At 55.8% G+C, this 21340-nt stretch overlaps 1 protein-coding gene across 1 annotated transcript in view; it reads left to right on the top strand.

Moving 5' to 3' along the window:
• The window catches only part of MAP2K7 (mitogen-activated protein kinase kinase 7), a 72773-nt gene that overhangs the window by 30120 nt on the left and 21313 nt on the right, over positions 1-21340 (top strand). The window contains exons 4-12 of the mRNA XM_065419424.1: positions 172-238; positions 967-1080; positions 1656-1775; positions 2024-2131; positions 2659-2838; positions 3577-3657; positions 11534-11676; positions 16657-16702; positions 21063-21196. Coding sequence (XP_065275496.1) covers positions 172-238; positions 967-1080; positions 1656-1775; positions 2024-2131; positions 2659-2838; positions 3577-3657; positions 11534-11676; positions 16657-16702; positions 21063-21196 — 993 coding nt within the window. The remainder of the gene's footprint in view (positions 1-171; positions 239-966; positions 1081-1655; positions 1776-2023; positions 2132-2658; positions 2839-3576; positions 3658-11533; positions 11677-16656; positions 16703-21062; positions 21197-21340) is intronic.

Raw genomic sequence — 21340 nt, 5'->3', positions numbered from 1 at the left:
CACTAGACTTGATGAGCCTGTTGTTACAGGTGGGTTGGGGTCCTCAGCCAGTGCCTAGCTTGGATTCTGACCTGGCCTCTGGTAAATGTCAGGGGAGCGCCTCCTTCTCAGAGCCAGTCACTTGATTTGGTATGTTGTCTTCATCCAAACTTTCTCCACTTCTCTCTCTAGTATAGAGATAGATCAGAAGCTGCAGGAAATCATGAAGCAAACGGGTTACCTGACCATAGGAGGGCAGGTGAGTTGGAAGAAGTGCAAAGGTATCATATTCTCAGTGCTGCTCCATCAGTAGAACTGTAGGTGCCAACTTGTGCAGATTATCCCTGATTTGTATCAGTTTTCCTGTCCTAAACTGTTGTGTGGAATTGTGCTTTTAAACAGCTACCAAGTCCCACCCCAAAGGTGGCTGCATTTCAGTGCTGGGCAAGCATTCCCTGTTTATTGTTGCTCTGCACTGGTAAACAGCTGCCAAGTCCCACCCCCGAGGTGGCTGCATTTCACGGCTGGGTGAGTGAGCCCAGTGTGGTGTTGCCGTGCAGCTATTAAATAGCTCCTGTGCAGCGTCCCAGAAGTGGCTGCTGTTCTGTGTTGAATTTGGTTCTGGCTTGAGACAAAATCCTCTGCCCCAGAACAGGCTGCATGAGGGCAAGCGTCCCCCTACCCCCCACCACATGCATATGCTGCCCCTTGTTGGGATGCCCATCCTGCAGGGAGAGGGGAACTGAGGATTCCCTGCCCTTTCGAGCTCCATTGTGGGTTAGAGAACAGGCAGGTGGTGCAATGTGGGGCCGGGGGAATCCAGTTGCCGGTCAGCGATGCCTGGTACCCCACTGCTGGCATACCTACCATGGAGGTTACCCTTGGGAGTTGTCCTAGCTCAGGGTTGTCTCCTGGGCCCCTGCGTATAGACATGGGCTCTGCTGTACGGCCCCTCCTGTAACCCTCTGTGTATGTGTCTCGGTGCAGCGGTACCAAGCAGAGATCAATGACCTGGAGAACCTAGGCGAGATCGGCAGCGGGACGTGCGGTCAAGTGTGGAAGATGCGGTTCAAGAAAACGGGACACATCATAGCCGTGAAGGTGAGCATTGGGGGCAGGGCCTTAAGAACAGACTGAGCAAGGGGTGAATAGTTCCATCAGGAAGGGAGGGAGTATTGTTGAATGGGGCGAGCAAAGAACTGAGGGTCAGGACTCCTGGGCTCTATTCCCAGCTTTGAAAGGGGAGTGGTGTCTAGTGGTCAGAGCAGGGCGGTGCTACACGTCAGGACTCCTGGGTCCTATTTCCAACTCTGGAAGAGGGGTGGGGTCGGGTAGTTAGAGCTTGGGGGGCCAGGGCTGGCCTTCTGGGTTCTGTTCTCGCCTCTCATTGGGGAGTGGTGTCTAGAGGTTGGAAGAGGGGGGCCTTGAAGCCAGGACTCCACTGCCTCCGTGTGACTTTGAGCAAGTCATGTCCCATGTCTGTGCCTCAGTTTCTCCACCTCCGAACTGGAGATAACGCTGCCCTACGTGGGTGGGGAATCATCCGCGTTAATTAACAAAGGGTTCTACGGTCCCCTGCGTGGCAGGGCAGAGCAGATGTCACTGTTCATCCCTGCAGTCGGCTCTCAGCCCATAGAGCCGCTCTGTAATCCCCACCTGTTGTCTGGTCCCCACAGCAAATGCGCCGCTCAGGTAACAAGGAGGAGAACAAGAGGATCCTGATGGACCTGGATGTGGTGCTGAAAAGCCACGACTGCCCCTACATTGTCCAGTGCTTCGGGACCTTCATCACCAATGTAAGAGCCCCCTACGCTCACGCTGCAGCTCTCCATCTCCCCCTTGTGGCTGCGCGCCCTGGCTACAGCCTTGAGCTGTCAGAGCTGGGTCGTCCAGTTCAGGCAGCTGAGGCTTGTGCTTGTGGAGAGGTCCCGGGTTCGATTTCCACTGCCGCCCCCATGTGCAGTGTGACATTACCCAAAGCCGCCACCTCCTTTCCACACGTCGCGCCCCCTGGTAACCTGGCCTTGGTTTCCCTCCCACACAGACAGACGTCTTCATTGCCATGGAGCTGATGGGCACATGTGCGGAGAAACTCAAGAAACGCATCCAGGGGCCCATCCCAGAGAGGATCCTGGGGAAGATGACGGTGGCGGTGAGTTCTGGTGGAGCGAGGTGGGGGAAGAGCAAGTGGGGCTGGATGCAGCGTGATGGGCACCTGCCAAACCTTTCTCCCACGTGAGCAACTGGGAGGGACCCGATGCACCGCCGGGTTGGCTTTGCGCAGACAGGGTCTGTGCTGGGAAAGGGGCTCCCGGAGGGCGAGATCTCTCGCCTCAGGGGCTTGTTCTCACTGATCTCTGCACAGCACCCCGTGCACGCCTGGGGCCTTGGTCCTGCAATTCAATCTCATCAGCTGGCTCCTCCCTCCTCCAGGACAGGAATTCTGGGATTGATGGGCCTAGACCTGAGCTCTCGGTGCCAGGTGTGCTCTCTGCAGAGCTGTGTACAAAGGGGCTGACCCCTCCCTGCTGCATATCGAGCCTGGGATCTCTTTGGCTTTTCTAGCTGGCCCCTCCTTTTGCTGATCCTCCTGTGGTGAGCCCGGGGGGCAGGTGGGTGCAGTGGGCTGACTCTGGGAGACGCCATCTCGATCAGCATGGGGTGGCCGTGTCCTTTCAGATTGTCAAGGCGCTCTACTACCTGAAGGAGAAGCATGGCGTCATCCACCGAGACGTCAAACCCTCCAACATTCTGCTAGACGAGAGGGGGCAGATCAAGCTGTGTGACTTCGGGATCAGCGGGAGGCTGGTGGACTCGAAGGCCAAGACCCGGAGTGCGGGCTGCGCGGCGTACATGGCGGTGAGGGCTGGGCCGTGCTATGACATAACCCCCGCAGGCTTGGAGAGGGTGCTGCTGGGCCTCAGGCTGTCTGTGCGCTAATTGGCAGCTGTGGGTGCCTGAGCCCCAGGGATGGGTGGTACCTTGGGATGGGATCCCCTTTAATCTTGCCTGCTGTGTAGGGTGAGGCTTGGTCGGTATTGGGATGGGAGACCTCTGAAGAATGGCCAGCTGAAGCAGCTCTCCAGGGTGGCTCTAGGGGGTGCTGTCCTGCTTGAGATGACATAAGTGAGCCAAGATCTAAAGGATCCTCAGCTGGTGTGAATGGATACAGCTTTGGTGATTTCAGTGGATCTGTGCTGATTTAGGCGAGCCATGGATCTGTCTTTAATGACTCTATGGCCCATTTATACCAGCTGGGGATCTGGCCCCCTCTGCTTGCCCCAGTGTGCATGGCCTAATTTCAGCCAGGTAATTCCCCCTATTAGCCTAAACTTTAAACTGGTTAAATGAGTCCTATTGACTTCATTGATATGCACATTAGAAATCTGTAGATAGATTCACTTCCTGGGCTACATTGCAGCATTGCTGTGTGGCTGTTATGCAGCTGCCTCGCTCCACCCCAAAGCTGGCTGCATATCCATAAAGAGTGGCATGATTTCATAATCTCAGTCTGTAATAGGCATGTGCTATAATGTAAGATCCTAGCCTCCAGGTGAGCGCCATTGGACTTAGTGTGTACTGACTTTTCTTTTCCAGCCTGAAAGGATAGACCCTCCTGATCCCACCAAACCAGACTACGATATCCGAGCGGATGTGTGGAGCCTGGGCATCTCGCTGGTGAGTGAAGTCCCTTCTTTACTTTCTCATGCAAAACGCTGCTTTGAACTCGGTGCCAAGATTTGCCACTGGGGCTCAGTGATTTCATGACAGCCAAAGTCCCTTGGCCATTCTCCCGGTCACGGTGGAGTAAGGGCATGGCTAATCAGCTGCTGGGTTTTATCTCCAGTTGGTTGGCAAGATTTCACCAGCATGTTTTTTCTGTCAGAAAATACTGATTCATGAAAATGGAAACTTCCCACGCGGCCATATTGGGCTCAACACCCCCCGCCCACCCCCCCAAAAAATACCCACGACAAAAAAAGTTTTGAAAATGGCAAAATGTCCCATTTTGATATTTCAGCCTGTGAGGGTTCACGCCCCTCCTTACAGGGCAGCACGGCCTAGTGGCCAGAGTCCATAGGATCAACCCTTGTCGCAGGGTAGCACAGCCTAGTGGCCAGAGTCCATATAAGCGCCCCTGGTTGCAGGGCAGCGCGGCCTAATGGCCAAAGTCCATATAAGCGCCCCTGGTTGCAGGGCAGCGCGGCCTAATGGCCAAAGTCCATATAAGCCCCCCTGGTTGCAGGGCAGCGCGGCCTAGTGGCCAAAGTCCATATAAGCGCCCCAGGTTGCAGGGCCGTAGGCCCTTACTACTGGCTCAGCGAGGGCGTCCTACGAAACACGCTGAGGCTTACCGGGGTCAAGGTACCAGTCCGTCACCTCCCCCGGGTCGCTCCCTACCGGCTGGGGAGTTGGGGTCTCCCACGGATCCCAGGGTTCTCCGTGAGTCTCCGGATCCGTCGCCTCCTCTGGTTCCTCCCGCAGTAGGGGTTCGTGCCGGCCTGTAGAAGCCTCTGTTCCTGGCAGCTTCCAGAGCGTCGGCTGGTCCTCTGCAGGAGCTTCCCAGTTGGGTCCTTCCCCTGCGGCCGCCAGCCCCGACTGAGCTGAGTTCCCTCCTTTTATACTCAGTGAGCATCTGGAGCATGCCCAGTACGAACGGGGCGGGACTTCCTCTGTCAGAGCTACTGGTCTGACATCGCTGGGGCTAGTGCGGGGCGGGGCTGCCCCGTCACACACCCTCCCCCTTAAGAGGGACCCCTCTGGTTGGTCCGCCCCCTCCTCCCCCTGTCTGGAAAAGAAGTCCGCGTTAGCGTGTGCCTTACCCGGGCGATGAAATACGCGGAAGTCATAGGGTTGCAGCGAGAGGTACCAACGTAGTATCCGGGGGTTCGGTCCTTCATGCTATTTATCCATCGTAAGGGGGCGTGGTCTGTGATCAGCCGGAAGTTATTCCCCAACAGATAATAATGTAGGGCGTCGATGGCCCATCTCACTGCCAGGGCCTCTTTCTCTATTGTGGAGTACCGTTGTTCCCGGGGGAACAGTTTAGGGCTTAAATACAGTATCGGGTGTTCTTCCCCGTCCAACTCCTGGGAGAGTACGGCCCCCAGGCCTACTTCCGAGGCATCTGTCTGAAGTATAAATTCTTTTGAAAAATCTGGGTGTCGCAGGACCGGTTCATGAGTGAGTCGTTCTTTCAGAACTTCGAAAGCTTTATCACACTCTTCTGACCACTGCACTTGTCGAGGCTGTGAGTTCTTTGTAAGGTCCAACAGGGAGGCGGCTATGGATGCAAAGTCTGGCACGAAGCGACGGTAATATCCAGCTAGGCCCAAAAACTGGCGCACTTGCTTCTTCGTCTTGGGGACGGGTACGTCTCTGAGGGTTTGCACTTTGCTGATTAGAGGCGTCAGTTTCCCACCCCCTACCGTATATCCGAGGTAGGTTACCTCCTCTTTCCCGAGGTGACACTTCGCCGGATTGGCTGTAAGGCCGGCTGATCGAAGTGCATGCAACACCCCACCCAGATGGCGTAGATGGTCCTCCCAGTTGTCGCTATAGACTACGATGTCGTCTATATACGCCGCCGCATACTGGTCATGGGGCTGTAAGACCTTGTTCATCAACCGTTGGAACGTAGCCGCAGCTCCGTGTAGCCCGAATGGCATCGTTATAAATTGGAAGAGGCCGAATGGGGTTGGGAAGGCAGTCTTCTCCCGGGAGTTTGGGGTGAGGGGGATCTGCCAGTATCCCTTGGTTAGGTCTAAGGTTGATAAGTACCTCGCTCCCCCGAGCCGCTCCAACAATTCGTCCACCTGCGGCATCGGATACGCGTCGAAGCGGGAGATAGCATTGACTTTTCGGAAGTCAATACAAAAACGGGTAGTCCCGTCAGGCTTTGGGACTAAGACGATGGGGCTGCGCCACTCACTCTTTGATTCCTCCACAACCCCCATCTCCAGCATTGTCTCCAGCTCCTTTTGGACGGTGTCCCACATCTTCCTGGGTAACGGCCGGTGGTGGTCTCTTACCTTCTGACCTGGAGTGGTTGCTATATGATGGCTCATTAGACTAGTTCGCCCAGGGTGGGCGGATAAAACGTCGGGGAACTCCCCTGTCAATTGCTGTAGTTGCTCTCTCTGTATAGGGGCGAGGCCCACCCCTAATGTCACCGGCCTCAGGTCCGGGGGGTCCCCTACTAGGGGTCCGAGTTCTGATTCCGGGGTGGACGGGCCGATGAGCAGGGCTTCCCTGGTCTTCCAGGCCTTCAGAAGGTTTATGTGATATATGCACGTCTCCCTCCGTCGCCCCGGTAGCCGGACCTCGTAGTCTACTGGTCCAATCCTCCAGATTACCTCGTAGGGTCCCTGCCATTTGGCTAGCAGTTTTGACTCGGCCGATGGTAACAAAAGCAACACACGATCCCCAGGACTGAAACTCCATCCCCTAGTTCCTTGGTTGTAGAGGCGTTCTTGGTTCGCTTGTGCCTGTATCAGGTTCTCCCGGGCGAACGCCCCTAGCGTTCGTAGCCGTTCTCGGAGTTGCAACACGTATTGGGTGGTCCCGAGGACTCGGGTCTCCTGGGCTTCCCATTCCTCCTTCAGGAGGTCCAGGATCCCCCGGGGCTGCCTACCATACAGGAGTTCGAAGGGTGAAAATCCCATCGATGCCTGAGGTACCTCCCTGATGGCGAGCAGCAGGGCTGGCAACAGGGTGTCCCAATGCGTAGGGTCCTCCTCCACGAACTTCCTTAACATGGATTTGAGTGTACCATTGAAACGTTCCACCAGGCCGTCGGTCTGGGAATGATAGACAGACATCCGGAGGGTTCGTATATGGAGGAGGAGGCACAATTCCGCTATCAGTTTAGAGGACACGTTTGTGCCCTGATCCGTCAGGATTTCCGCCGGTATCCCGACTCTAGCAAAAATCTTCACTAGTTCGGTAGCGATCGCCAGTGCTGTGGCCGTCCTCAGGGGTACAGCTTCAGGGTAACGCGTCGTGTAATCCACTACCACTAGGATGAAGCGATTTCCTGTCTTACTTCTGTCCAGGGGTCCAACCAGGTCCATCCCAATCCTTTCAAAGGGTATGCCGACGACTGGCATAGGGATCAGGGGTACCCGGGCCACACCTTTTGGTCCCGCCCGTTGGCATTCTGGGCAAGACGCGCAGTAGTCTCGCACCTCCCGGTGTATGCCAGGCCAGAAGAACCGACGAGCTATCCTCTGGAGGGTCTTCTCCCGCCCCAGGTGCCCAGCCCAGGGGTTAGCGTGGGCTAGACGGAGGAGGCTTTGTCGCAGCCTCCGAGGGACCACTAGCTGACGGAATGTCTCCTGGGCCTGCGGTTCCTGTACTACCCGGTACAGGCGATCTTGCCATATCTCAAAGCGTGGACCCTGTGGGGGCCCAAGGGTCGAGCCTTCGTCGGGACCGAGGCTGGTGGCCTGTTCCCAGGCCCTACTTAGGGTCGGGTCCTCTCTCTGTTCTTGCACAAAGTCCACATCCCGTTCCAGTTCCATTTGAGCATCCTTGACTGACCGGGCCCTTACAGGGGGGTTGGTCACGGGGGGCTCTCCCGGAGCCGATGTCCCTTCTCTGGGGTCATCCCATGGCATGTGTCCAAGCAGCCCCACTCGTGGGGGCCTCAACCCGTCGGTTTGTGGGTCGGGCGGTTGGTACCTCCGGAGAATCTCCCCGAAGCCCGGCCAGTCTCGTCCCAAGACTACCGGGTAGGCCAATCTGGGGGCCACGCCCACGCGAAGGCCCCCCTCCCGGTGGCAGACTTCTATCTTCGCCCAGGCTGAGGGGTAAGGGCGGATGTCCCCATGTACACACTGTAGATGTATCTGGGTGTCAGAGAGTTTGAGGTTAGGGACCAGCCCCTCACGTATGAGGGTCTGGCTGCACCCCGAGTCCATGAGGGCATTGGTGAGGATCCCCTCGACCCGGACGGGTACCACGAGCTTTCCCAGTCCTCTCTTACGGGCCCTTCTTCCGGCGACCCAGGCTTGTCCATAATTGCAGTCCATGAATGGGCAATCCCGCCGAAAGTGCCCCTCTTGTCCGCACTCCCAGCACCCCTCTCGGACCGCGGCGGGTCCCTGGCCTCCACCCAGTAGGCTCCCTCTCTCTCTCGTGGGAGTGGGTCCCTGTGGGTCGTTACCCGGGCTGCGCGGTGTCTGGGCTTGGGACTGGGGAGCTTCAGGGTCACGGAACGGGCGCCGGACGGTGGCTCCCGAGCCCCTGCTCTCTGGGGATTCCCTTTGCCCGGTCCGCCCCGTTGTCCGTAGCTTCCTGCTGTCCGGGGTGTCGCTTCAGTCCCCTCAGCGGACAAGTAGTGTTCCATCAAAGTCACTGCCGCTGAGAGGGTTGCCGGTTGGTGCCGGCATACCCAGGCCCTTCCTCCCGAGGGCAGGATCTGGGTAAACTGCTCCAGCGCCACCATCTCCGCTACCTGGGGTCCGGTCAAGCCTTCCGGGTTCAGCCACCTCCAACAATGGTCCCGTATCCGTTGGGCCACAGCCCGGGGCCGGGCCCCAGGAGGGTACTGTTCTTTGCAGAGGTGTTGGCGATAGGTCTCCGGACTAATGCTGGTGTGGTCCAATACGGCCGCCTTCATCCGGGTGTATTCTAGGGCCTCCCGGGGGTCGAGGCTACGGTAAGCGGCCTGGGCCTGTCCCGTCAAATAGGGAGCTAATAAAGTGGCCCAGTGCTCGGGGGGCCACCTGGCGGCGGTCGCCACCCGTTCGAAGGTCACCAGGAACGCCTCCGGGTCATCCTCTGGCCCCATCTTAGTGAGGCATACCGGCAACTCCCCTACATTCTCCCTGGGTCCGGCCCCGGCAGGTATGGGGGCTGTGGCTCCTGCTGGGTGTAGCAATGTGGCCATCTGCTGCACCAGGCATTCTTGTTGCGCCTGCTGTTGGATCGCCAAGTCCCGGAGGAGCTGCTGCTGATGCTCTTGATGCTGAGATAGCAGCAGCTGCTGCTGGCTGGCCATCTGCTGCATCAACTGCACCAGTTGCTGCTGCTGTTGGGCCGCCTGCTCTTGCTGCCGGTCCAGCATCCACTTTAGGAGCTTCTCCGTCTCCATCTTGGGGTTTAATGGGGTTCCCACGGTTGAACCCTGTTCTCACGGACCTTCAGCAGGCCAGGATCGCTGCCCACATTCCCCACCACGTGTGAGGGTTCACACCCCTCCTTACAGGGCAGCACAGCCTAGTGGCCAGAGTCCATAGGATCAACCCTTGTCGCAGGGCAGCACGGCCTAGTGGCCAGAGTCCATATAAGCGCCCCTGGTTGCAGGGCAGCACGGCCTAGTGGCCAGAGTCCATATAAGCGCCCCTGGTTGGAGGGCAGCACGGCCTAGTGGCCAGAGTCCATATAAGCGCCCCTGGTTGCAGGGCAGCACGGGCTAGTGGCCAGAGTCCATATAAGCACCCCTGGTTGCAGGGCAGCACGGCCTAATGGCCAAAGTCCATATAAGCGCCCCGGGTTGCAGGGCCGTAGGACCTTACTACTGGCTCAGCGAGGGGGTCCTACGAAACACGCTGAGGCTTACCGGGGTCAAGGTACCAGTCCGTCACCTCCCCCGGGTCGCTCCCTACCGGCTGGGGAGTTGGGGTCTCCCACGGATCCCAGGGTTCTCCGTGAGTCTCCGGATCCGTCGCCTCCTCTGGTTCCTCCCGCAGTAGGGGTTCGTGCCGGCCTGTAGAAGCCTCTGTTCCTGGCAGCTTCCAGAGCGTCGGCTGGTCCTCTGTAGGAGCTTCCCAGTTAGGTCCTTCCCCTGCGGCTGCCAGCCCCGACTGAGCTGAGTTCCCTCCTTTTATACTCAGTGAGCATCTGGAGCATGCCCAGTACGAACGGGGCGGGACGTCCTCTGTCAGAGCTACTGGTCTGACATCGCTGGGGCTAGTGCGGGGCGGGGCTGCCCCGTCACACAGCCCAAGTGGCTTTTTGTTTCTAAACTTATGTTGTTGTATATTATTTTTTTTTAATTTAAAAGGTCCTAACAGAAGTGAAACGTTTCAAAGTTATCAAGGTTATTTTCAGCTTTTCAGTTTGTGAAAAATTTTGCAATTTTTAGCTTTTTGTCCTGATTCAGGTTCAGAAAAAAATTCGAAATGTTGGTCTGGGAAATTCTAGCCCAACCAGCTCTGCTTTTACCCTTGGCCAACTCAATGTCTCTTCGTCTATTGAGGAAGATACAAGGACAAACCAGTAGCTGGTTTGTGTGGGTGAGGGATGCAGGTTCTTGGACAGCCCTACGATCTGTCATAAACTTTGGGCACTCCTGTTCTTAAAAGAAATTGCCTCGGCAAGAGGAATGCAGAAGATAGGCTGGTCTTGTGGCTAGAGCACTGCTGTGGGGCTCAAGAGTCCTGGGTTCAAATTCCAGCTCTGCCACTGACTCCCTGTATGACCTTGAGCAAATCACATCATCCCTCTGTGCCTCAGTTTCCTACCCACAAAATGGGTATAATGACCCTTCCTGTTCTCTGCCTTGTCTGTTTAGCGTGGGAGCTCTTTGGGGCAGAGACTTTCTCTCACTCTGTCTGTGCAGTGCCTGGCATAACGGGGCCCCAATTTCAGTGAACCATAATGTTCCTACTAACCTACTTTTGGAAGTGTTAATATCTTTTTAAGATAAAAAGTTCCTCTTGCATTAGTGAAACCCGGACACACGCCTTTGTCACTAGGGCCTTAGGACCAGAAAGCGAAACTGACGAGAAATCAAGCGAAACAAACCTGGCTAGGGCCAGTGCCTAAGCTAAGTGAAATGCAACAGGACAAATCTGTAGGGAAAAAAAACAGATATTCAGATATTCTCAGGGGTCAAAAACATGAACCAAAACATTCACACCAGGGTGCTTGAAGTTAGCCTGGTAGGAAAACACCTCCTATTTCAGTGGGAGTCAGATCAACCCTCTAAATCCATAGGAATAAGTGAGCTAATGCCAAACATCTGTTTAGCTTAACAAAGAGAAGGGGTGACTTGATCAGAGTCTGTAAGTACCTATGTGGGGCACAGAAATTTGACAGTAATGAGCTCTTCTGTCGAACAAAGTTCTGACAAGATCCACTGGCTGGAAGCTGAAGCTGGACAAAGTCAGACTGGAAACAAGGCACAAATGTTTAACAGTGAGGGTGGTTAACCAAGGGAACAACTTACTCAGGGCCGTGGTGGATTCTATATTGGGTGTTCTTTGGATCTGCATTGGATTGTCCTGCTCTAGTTCAAACAGGGTTTACTCTGAGGAAGTCCTATGGCCTGTGTTTTACAGGAGGTCAGACTAGATTCCTTCTGGCCTGGGAATCTATAAATCTATGAATTACACTAGGCCCCTGTCTGCATTTTTTGGCACTTGGATACCTTTGTAATTTTGTAATGACTAGGCCCCTAATTTCCAGAGGTCTGAGCCCCCACAAATCTCATTACATTTGATGGAAGTAGCACAGCATCGTAGATAGAGCATATGGACTGTCTCTAAGCTCCCTGATTCCATTTTAACCCTTGCTCTCCCACCTCACTCCCTCTCCCCCCCTGCAGGTCGAACTGGCTACCGGTCAGTTTCCCTACAAGAACTGTAAAACGGACTTTGAGGTGCTCACCAAGGTCTTGCAGGAAGATCCTCCCCTGCTCCCAAACAACATGAGCTTCTCCGTGGACTTTCAGTCCTTCGTTAAAGACTGGTGAGTGACAGCCACGCTGCTGGGGAGCCGAGGCCCTGTTCGTGGGTCCCCGAGCCCAGTGGGGGAGAACCAATCCACTGCATCTATGGGGCAGTGTCAACTGCTGAGGGGCCATGCCTTGATCAGAGCTTAAACTGCCCATGAGCCTGTACTGCTTCAATAGATGTGACTCAATGAGTGATCTCCTAAGTAGATGGCACAGGGCCCCCCATACCCTGGCCAGGGGGCACCATTTAGGGAGGGGGGCGCCTGCTCCCCCTTTGTTTTGTATCACAGCAGAGCAGGGGCGCATTTCAGATTTTGGTAGGGGTACCCCCATGCCTTCCCTAAAAGGCACCTCTGCAGGCCAGCTCCGTGGCACAGCATGTCGGGCTCGCACTGTCAGACCCTGTGCCCCTTCTCCAGGGAGCGGCTCCGGCTGGGGCTGCGCTTCATGGCGGGGGAGCTGATAACGGTGCTGCAAGTGCTGGATGGCAGCTGGTGGGAAGGGCAGAAGGAGAATGGGCTGCATGGCTGGTTCCCGGCGAGCTACGTGAAGCAGCTGGAGGTAGGAGATTGGCTGCACTGAGTGCCTGGGGGACAGGGGGCATGGGGAGGGAGTGCAGGGGGCTAGGGCCATGAGGGAGTTTAGGGGAGATGGGGATACATGAGCATCAGCATAAGCGCTCGGAGGATAAGGGGTGCATGAATAGGGCCATGTGATGTGCAAAGTGCTGTACGGATCTGTGCTGTAAGGGTCCGTGTGGGCGGTTAGCTCAGGATGGAGCTGTTGCCTTCCCAAACCCGAGGTCTGACCATGCACCACTGGCTTTGCTCACACTCCCTAACCCGTGTGCAGGGCTGAACCCTGGCAGAGCAGTGTCGCCAGCCTGGGGCTTGGCCCTTCCCAGCACTGGGGTAGAGCGGGCACCTGGGATTAAGGCTCTCATTAAAGTTGCTAATCACCAGTTGTACCCACTAGAGCAGGGGCTCTCAACCTTTCCAGACTACCGTACCCCTTTCAGGAGGCTGATTTGTCTTGCATACCCCAAGTTTCACCTCACTTAAAAACTACTTGCTTACAAAATCAGACATAAAAATACAAGTGTCACAGCCACACTACTACTGAAAAACTGCTTGCTTTCCCATTTCCCCCACAGAATTGTTATACCAAGAAAATAAAAACCAGCAGGATCTTATTAAAGGGGATAAGGCAATATGCCGCATTTATTGTGAATACAGAAAGAATCATAGTAAGCAGTCAGTTATAACTATAAGATTCCATTCAATTTCACATTCATTCACACACACGCAGGTTCTGCAAGGTTGTTATCACAGTTACCAGCCTTAGAGTTGCTCATGCCAAGCCACTGGCCAGGTGGCCTGGACACGAGGAGGGAGCAGGGCCTTATCAGATTTGCATCTGATGCTCCTGGAAGTTGGTTTGCAGAATCAGTTCAGGGTCTGTTCTCATAGGGATCCATCCTCATGTATTTGCCTCGTCATGCTGTTCTCATGTTTGAAGTGGTAATCAATGACTGGTCTCACGTTTGAAGTGATAGTCAATCACGCAGATGGCACAGCAATGCCGGAATGACAGTATGTTGTTATCTTGTTCTTTGGCCCTTCTGTTCTTGGGGCAAGTACACCCTCAGGGTTATCGGGCTATCTCATCCACTGTATTCTTCAGCCAAACGGTTTTATTTTAAGGCTGGCACCTCAACCTTTAATCTTTCATTCCTCATTCAATCACACGTACAATCACACTCACACTCCAACGTGTATCCTGTCACATCTGCGTTTTATCACCGACCCATCCTTTAACATAACCATTCTGAAATCAGTGGGACATGGCAGACTTCAATAAGTCTATTCATCCCACTTGTTACATCTAAAAGGAAACAAATAAGATAAGCATGCAAGAGTGGAGGGTTCACAAATCTTATTCTGGAGTTCAGGAAAACAAAGTTGTACCAGCCATAAAGGACAGCTGTTATCTTGTTACTTTTAGAACAATCTCTTAGTCTCTGGATGTGCTTCTACAATTAACACTGACCTTGTAAAACTGACAGGCAGTTTCAATCAACCCAGACTCAGCAGGGTGGCTGAGAACCATATTTCTTTCTAATGGTCAGGCCAAATTCTGGGGTCTGCTGTGGAGTCACTCTTTCTTACGTTTCCCATATCAGAAATATACCAGTTATCAATCTAGTCCAACATAATTATAAAATAAACCAATTGACATAGAAATATGATACTTACATTTCAGTGTATAGTATATACAGCAGTATAAACATATTGGGTGTTCGAAATTTTAGTTTGTACTGACTTTCCTAGTGCTCTTTATGTTGCTTGTTGTAAAACTAGGGAAATATCTAGAAGACCTGTGCGACCCCCGGGGGTACACGCCCCCCTGGGTGAGAACCACTGCAGTAGAGGGGGTTTGGAATGTAAGGGTTTCTCGGTTGACAAGCCAGCGTGCTGGGCTGCACGGCTCTGGCTCTTGGGAGGTCTGGCTGAACATCGCACTGACACACACTCACGGGGCACAGCTCAGGTCACTCACAGGACCAGAGCCATCCCGGGGCCTTTGCCGCACGCAGCACTGACCTCTGCCCCTTGGCTGTTGACAGACCTTTGACCCTGACACAGCTGCATGGCGGTGGCAAGGAGGGAAAGCCTCCTAGAGCCCCACATGGCAGTGAGCACCCCCTGGCACTCCCGCGGGAACTGGGGAGTCCCAGGCTGGAATTCCAGCTGAGGGGTGTGGAGACTCAGGTCTTTCACAGCCCCTGTCACTCGCATGGATTTCAAATGGCAGTGGCCAGCTTCTATCTGACCCTGTTCTACACTGCACTGAACAGCTCACTGGGCACTGGGATGGCGAAGGAGGAACTCAGGGAGGTGCTGCTCTGTTGTGACAGTCCCACAGCCAGCTGGAACTGCCGTGTGCCCCTGTGCTGCACACAACAGCCTTGGAGAGCTTCTCAGCTGGGGCAGAACCCCCGTCGCTTGCACCAAAGCACTAGGCCGTGATGCCTGAGCTAACGGAGAATCTCTGCTATTTGTTAGCAGTGTAAGGCCCAGGACAGCCGGGGGAACCACAAGAGGTACATGGTGCACATACACACCAGCCTGTTCATTACACACTTGCTGTGATAAACACAGCTGGCCCTCAGAACCCAGCTGTTCAGCTCTTACTTCTGACATCAGCATCAGAAATCCCTGTGCACCAAGTGCTTCCACCCTGTAACTTCCACAGTCTTTGCTCCGGCTTGTCTGAGATGGGATCTTGGGACCTATCATTCCCAAATCCAGAATTCTCCCCCGAGAGCAACAGGCCCCTCAGTGACAGCAGCACCCCCTCCTCATATGGGACTTTATTCACGGGGATTGAAGTGGGCTCCTCCCTACCACCAGCTGAGCTGGACAAGGCTCTGAATGGTTTAATGGCAGGACACGGCCGAACAGTTCGATTCCACCTCAAGGCTTGGATTGGGAATATCTTTCTGTATTATTCCCTGATTGTTCTAAACTTACATATACACTGAAAATACGGCTTTACTTGGTGTTTGTATATGTGTTTTCTTTCTTTATGTAGGAATTAGATGCAGTGCTCCTGTCAGCTAATGTCTAAGTTATCATCTGTAAAAAAAATCTAGCGTGCCTGGTAGCCCCTGGAATCATGGTTAAAGTCCCCCCCTCCCCCCAATCTGAAATGATCCCCGGCCACTGGATGCTCTAGGCTCTCCCCTCCTTGCCTTACCGTTCAGGCCTCTGTGTGATTGCCTTCCAGGAGACTGGGCATGCTTAGCACTGGGGTCTGGGAGGGCCCAGCCTCCTCAGCACACACAAGGGGCCTGGGACTGGTACATCTGGTCAGACACAGTGGCTGTGTACACAAGGGCCAGACAGCGGGGGGGGGCTGGTTTGGTAACAGATAAATCCCCATCTCTGCCCTTGGCAATAACTCTTCCTAGCCAGATGCTTGGTCCGGGGTTAGAGCACTTGCCTAGGCCCTAGGACACCCAGGTTCAAATCCCTGCTCTGTCCCAGCCTCCCTGGGTAACCTTGAGTGAGGCTCTGGGCCTGCCCTGTATGATGGGGTAAGAACACTTCCTTCTTCTGGGGGGAGTGTGAGGATGAATGTGTTAAAAGGATTGTGAGGTGCCCAGTGTCAAAGTTAGATTCAGGACTCACAATTTGTTAGACCACTCTGTTTATTAGCACAGCGCTCTGCTAATACACTCAGATAATGTGAGCACCATGCAAGACCCACACTACCTTATTTTATACAGATAAAAAGGGCGCGAACTTAACAAGAGGACAAGGAAAGCAGAACTGACAAGTTTACCTGAGGCTAGACATACATATTCAATTTCCTTACTAACTTTTACAGATCTCCGGTTAATGTTCCACCATTAGCTTAAGTGGACTCATTGTTTATGCCTTAATGTTTCTTTTCCTGACACCTGTATTTCAACATTCCTTATTTCTGCTTAAAGGTACATACAGCATTTCTTTAATCCATTCTATTTTTACAGTATAATTAATTCTCCTTTCACACCAGTTAAGCACTGGACCTGGAGTAGGTGACATCTCTGTACATCCGCACTGAACCCCGGCCCGTCCTGTTTGCAGGACGCTGCAAACTCCCTAATTCCCAGGTTCTTGGGCACTCAGCCTCGTAAGCTGCTCGGTCCCCCTCTCTACCACCAGGCCTTTGTTCTCATGCCATTGAGCAGCAAAGCCTACACTGCCTGGCCATAGGCGAGGTGCCTCCCAAGGGAAATAGCAGAAACCTAAGTGCTTGGGACAGTTCTGTGCTGGTGGGAAAGGCCTGTGTGCTAGGGAGCTCTCACAATCACTCCGGTGATAAGGGACAAAACAAGTTTCTTGAGCTTGACTGACCTCTCGTGGCTGAGGTTATTGATGCTCCGAAGCCCAGAGGGTTGCTTGTGGAGATGGCCAAGACTCTGTATGTGTTTTCTCTCTTTTTAGCCTTACTAAAGATCACAGGAAGAGACCAAAGTACAACAAGCTACTTGTGAGTATCTGACACAGAAATCCGACCTCCCGTCTCCCCGAGCTGCAGGGAGAAACGCCTCAAATAAGGCCCCAGCTACGACCCCCCCCTGCCCCATTTCATGCTGTACCAGGGTGAGCCTAGCAGCAGGTTCACGGAAGGCCTTGGTGTGATACCACATACTGCACACAAGGCTGGGGGGGCCCTCTGGGTTGCAGGGAGATCTCGGCTGCAGTCAGGCTGCAGTGAATCCGTCGGTCTATTTAAACATTTGCACCACTGCAGTGCCTCTAAATCAAGCTGAATAAGCAGCAAATACGAAATTTAGTATTTCCCACTTCGAGTGAGTGGGGTCTAATGGTTAGAGCAGGGGGTTGGGAGTCAGGACTCCTGGGTTCTAAGCCCTGCTCTGGCGGGGGAGTAGGGTCTAGTACGGGGTGGGCAAACTTTTTGGGCCTAGGACCATATCTGGGTGGGGAAATTGTATGCAGGGCCGGGGCAGGGGGTTGGGGTGTGGGAGGGAGTGCGGGGTGTGGGAGGGGGTGCGGTGTGCAGGAAGGAGCTCAGGGCAAGGGATTGGGGCAGAGGAGGGGTGTGGGGTGTATGAGGGGGTTCAGGGAAGGGGGTTGGGGTGCAGGAGGGGTGCGGAGTGCAGGAGGGGGCTCAGGGCAGGGGTTGGGGTGCAGGAGGGGTGTGGAGTGCGGCAGGGGGTTGGGGTGCAGGAAGGGTGCGGAGTGCAGCAGGGGGCTCAGGGCAGGGGGTTGGGGTGCAGGAGGGGTGCGGGGTGTGGCAGGGGGCTCAGGGCAGGGGGTTGGGGTGCAGGAGGGTGTGGGGTGTATGAGGGGCTCAGGGAAGGGGGTTCGGGTGCAGGAGGGGTGCGGAGTGCAGGAGGGGGCTCAGGGCAGGGGTTGGGGTGCAGGAGGGGTGCGGAGTGCGGCAGGGGGCTCAGGGCAGGGGGTTGGGGTGCAGGAGGGGTGCGGGGTGCGGCAGGGGGCTCAGGGAGCGGGGGTTGGGGTGCAGGAGGGGTGCAGGAGGGGGATCAGGACAGGGAGTTGGGGTGCAGCAGGGAGCTCAGGGCAGGGGGTTGGGGTGCAGGAGGGTGCAGGGTGCAGGCAGGGGGCTCAGGGCAGGGAAATGGGGAGTGGGGTACTGGAGGAGTTGGTTCGGGCTCCAGCCTGGCACCGCTTACCTCAAGGAGCTCCAGGGTGGCAGCGGCGCGCACCTGCCCTGTCCCTGGCCCCGCGCCGCTCCAGGAAGCGCTGCGGCCCCTGGGGGAGGGGAGGTGGAGGGCTCTGCGTGCACTGCCCTTGCCGCACCTCCAGGTACCTCCCCCGAAGCTCCCATAGAATCATAGAATATCAGGGTTGGAAGGGACCTCAGGAGGTCATCTAGTCCAACCCCCTGCTTAAAGCAGGACCAATTCCCAACTAAATCATCCCAGCCAGGGCTTTGTCAAGCCGGGCCTTAAAAACCTCCAAGGAAGGAGATTCCACCACCTCCCTAGGTAACGCATTCCAGTGCTTCACCACCCTCCTAGTGAAATAGTGTTTCCTAATATCCAACCTAGACCTCCCCCACTGCAACTTGAGACCATTGCTCCTTGTTCTGTCATCTGCCACCACTGAGAACAGCCGAGCTCCATCCTCTTTGGAACCCCCCTTCAGGTAGTTGAAAGCAGCTATCAAATCCCCCCTCATTCTTCTCTTCTGGAGACTAAACAATCCCAGTTCCCTCAGCCTCTCCTCATCAGTCATGTGCTCCAGACCCCTAATCATTTTTGTTGCCCTCTGCTGGACTCTTTCCAATTTTTCCACATCCTTCTTGTAGTGTGGGGTCCAAAACTGGACACAATACTCCAGATGAGGCCTCACCAATGTCGAATAAAGGGGAACGATCACGTTCCTCGATCTGCTGGCAATGCCCCTACTTATACAGCCCAAAATGCCGTTAGCCTTCTTGGCAACAAGGGCACACTGTTGACTCATATCCAGCTTCTCGTCCACTGTGGCCCCTAGGTCCTTTTCTGCAGAACTGCTACCTAGCCATTCGGTCCCTAGTCTGTAGCAGTGCATGGGATTCTTCTGTCCTAAGTGCAGGACTCTGCACTTGTCCTTGTTGAACCTCATCAGGTTTTTTTTGGCCCAATCCTCTAATTTGTCTAGGTCCCTCTGTATCCGATCGCTACCCTCTAGTGTATCTACCACACCTCCCAGTTTAGTGTCATCTGCAAACTTGCTGAGAGTGCAGTCCACACCATCCTCCAGATCATTAATAAAGATATTAAACAAAACCTGCCCCAGGACCGACCCTTGGGGCACTCCACTTGAAACCGGCTGCCAACTAGACATGGAGCCATTGATCACTACCCGTTGGCCAGGGTTCCCCATTTCCAGCCAATGGGAGCTGTGTGGGGCGGTGCCTGGAGGCAAGGGCAACGCACGTGGAGCCCTCTGCCCCCCCTCCTGAGGGCCGCTTCTGAAAGTGGCGCGGGGCCTGCGTTGCCACAGAGGGCAGTCCCGCGGGCCGTAGTTTACCCACCCCTGCTCTAGTAGTTAAAGATAGGGTTACCATATTGGAGCCCCTGAAAAAGAGGACACTCCAAGGGGCCCCAGCCCCGCCCCAACTCTGCCCCTTCCCTGCCACCGGCCCTGCCCCAACTCCGCCCCTTCCCTGCCCTGGCCCCGCCCCAACTCTGCCCCTTCCCCAAAGTCCCCGCCCCAACTCCGCCCCCTCCCCTGAATGCTCCGACCCCCTCCTCCTCCCCCTCCCCTGCTTCCCGCGAATCAAATGTTCGCGGGAAGCCTGAAACAGGCAGGCAGCAGGTAAGCTGGGGCTGGGGGGGGGGGGCGTGAGGAGACACGGCCCAGTCCGGCCCCCCCGGCTGAGCGGCTCCCTCCGGTGGCCGGCCAAGAGGCTCTGGCCCCGGCGGCTCCGGCCCGGCTCGGGCCCTGGGGCGCCGGCCAAGCACCCCCAGCCCCGGTCGCTCCGGCTCGGCTCGGGCCCCAGTTCCGGCCAGCGGCCGAGCACCCCCGGCCCTGGCCGAGCGGCGCTGGCCAGCGACTGAGCACCCCCAGCCCCGGTCGCTCTGGCTTGACTCAGCTTGAGCCCCAGTTCTGGCTGCCAGCCAGCGGCCGAGCACCCCCGGCCCCACCGGCCCGGCCGAGCCGCTCTGGCACAGCCCTGGCCGAGCACCCCCAGCCCCGGTCCCAGAGGCTCCGGCTTGGCTCAGGCCCTGGTTCTGGACAAGCGGCTCCAGCCCAGCCCCGGCCGGTGGCCGAGCACCCCCGGCCCGAGTGGCTCCAGCCCGGCCCCGGCCCCGGCCCCGGCCCTGGCCGAGCGGCGCTGAGCGGCGGCATCCCAGCTCGCAGCCACCTCCTCCCGGGCTCTGGCAGCTGCTGCACTGGGGAGAGCGGCGGGAGCCGGGAAAGTTGAACCCCAGGGAGGAGGCGGTCCCCTTACCATGCCTCCCTATTTTCCCGGACATGTTCGGCTTTTTGGAAATTCCTCCCGGACGGGGATTTGAGGACCAAAAAGCTGGACATGTCCGGGAAAATCCGGACGTATGGTAACCCTATTAAAGATGGGGGATGGGAAGTCAGATCCCTGGGTTCTATTCCTGATATGGGGAGAGGAGTGCAGTTTAGATGGGGGGCCTGGGAATTGGGACTCCTGGGTTCTGTCCCCAGCTCTGGGAAGGGAGTGGGGTCTAGTGGTTAGAACGGGGGGGCTGAGAGTCCTGGGTTCTGTTCCCACTTCTCCCACTGAGTTTTTGTAATGCCTTGGACAAGCCCGTTCTCTTTGCCTTGGTTTTACTCATCTTTTAGTTCTTTTTCTTTAACATGAGTCCCCCTCCTCTGTCCACTGTGCCATCCTGCTCCCCCCCCTCCCCGAGCTGCCCTACCGCCACATACTCACTCAGAGCTACTGCCTGCTGCAGTGTTGCAAAACTCATTGCAGAGAGGAGCACTGACAGATGGCAGTATTCTGCATGTCCTCAAGCGGTGTGCGTGGCTGTGTGTCCCTGATTACATGTCTCTGGGGGGCGGGGTGCATGTGTGTTTGTCCCCCTGATTCCAACTCCCGTAAGGAGTACTTGTGTGTTTTTGACTCTATCTCTCCCAGGTGGTGTGTGTCTCTGTGAGTCCATCTCCCCCATGGCGTGTGTGTGTGTGTCTCCGTGAGTCCATTCCCCCCTGGGGTGTGTGTGTGTGTCCCTCACTCCTTCCTCCCCGCATGGTGTGTGTGTGTGTCCCCACACTGCTAGTGGGCTGTGTCCCTCCTCCAGCCCTATCCCCCCAAGATGCTATATTCCCCCCAACTCCCCACCGTCTCCCATTCCTATGGGTGTTTATGCTCAGGGTCCCTCTGGCTTCCCTTCCAGGAACACAACTTCATCAAGCGTTACGAGACACTGGAAGTGGACGTGGCGTCTTGGTTCAAAGACGTCATGGCCAAGACCGAGTCGCCCCGCACGAGCAGCATCCTCAGCCAGCACCACCTGCCTTTCTTCACCAGGTAGCCACACGGCCAAAATGATGAGCCAGGGAGGGGGCCATGCCAGCGAGAGCTTACGGCCGGTCACCGCCACAGGGTGGGGACGGGGAGGAGACCCATGGCAGCCGACCCCCCCCACACCTTTGCAAAGCAACTCTTCTGAGG

The sequence above is a fragment of the Emys orbicularis genome, chromosome 19, assembly GCF_028017835.1.
Source record: "Emys orbicularis isolate rEmyOrb1 chromosome 19, rEmyOrb1.hap1, whole genome shotgun sequence".
NCBI classification, from domain to species: domain Eukaryota; kingdom Metazoa; phylum Chordata; order Testudines; family Emydidae; genus Emys; species Emys orbicularis.
The sequence above is the reverse complement of the archived record's forward strand: the minus strand, read 5'-3'. Positions and strand labels throughout refer to the sequence as shown.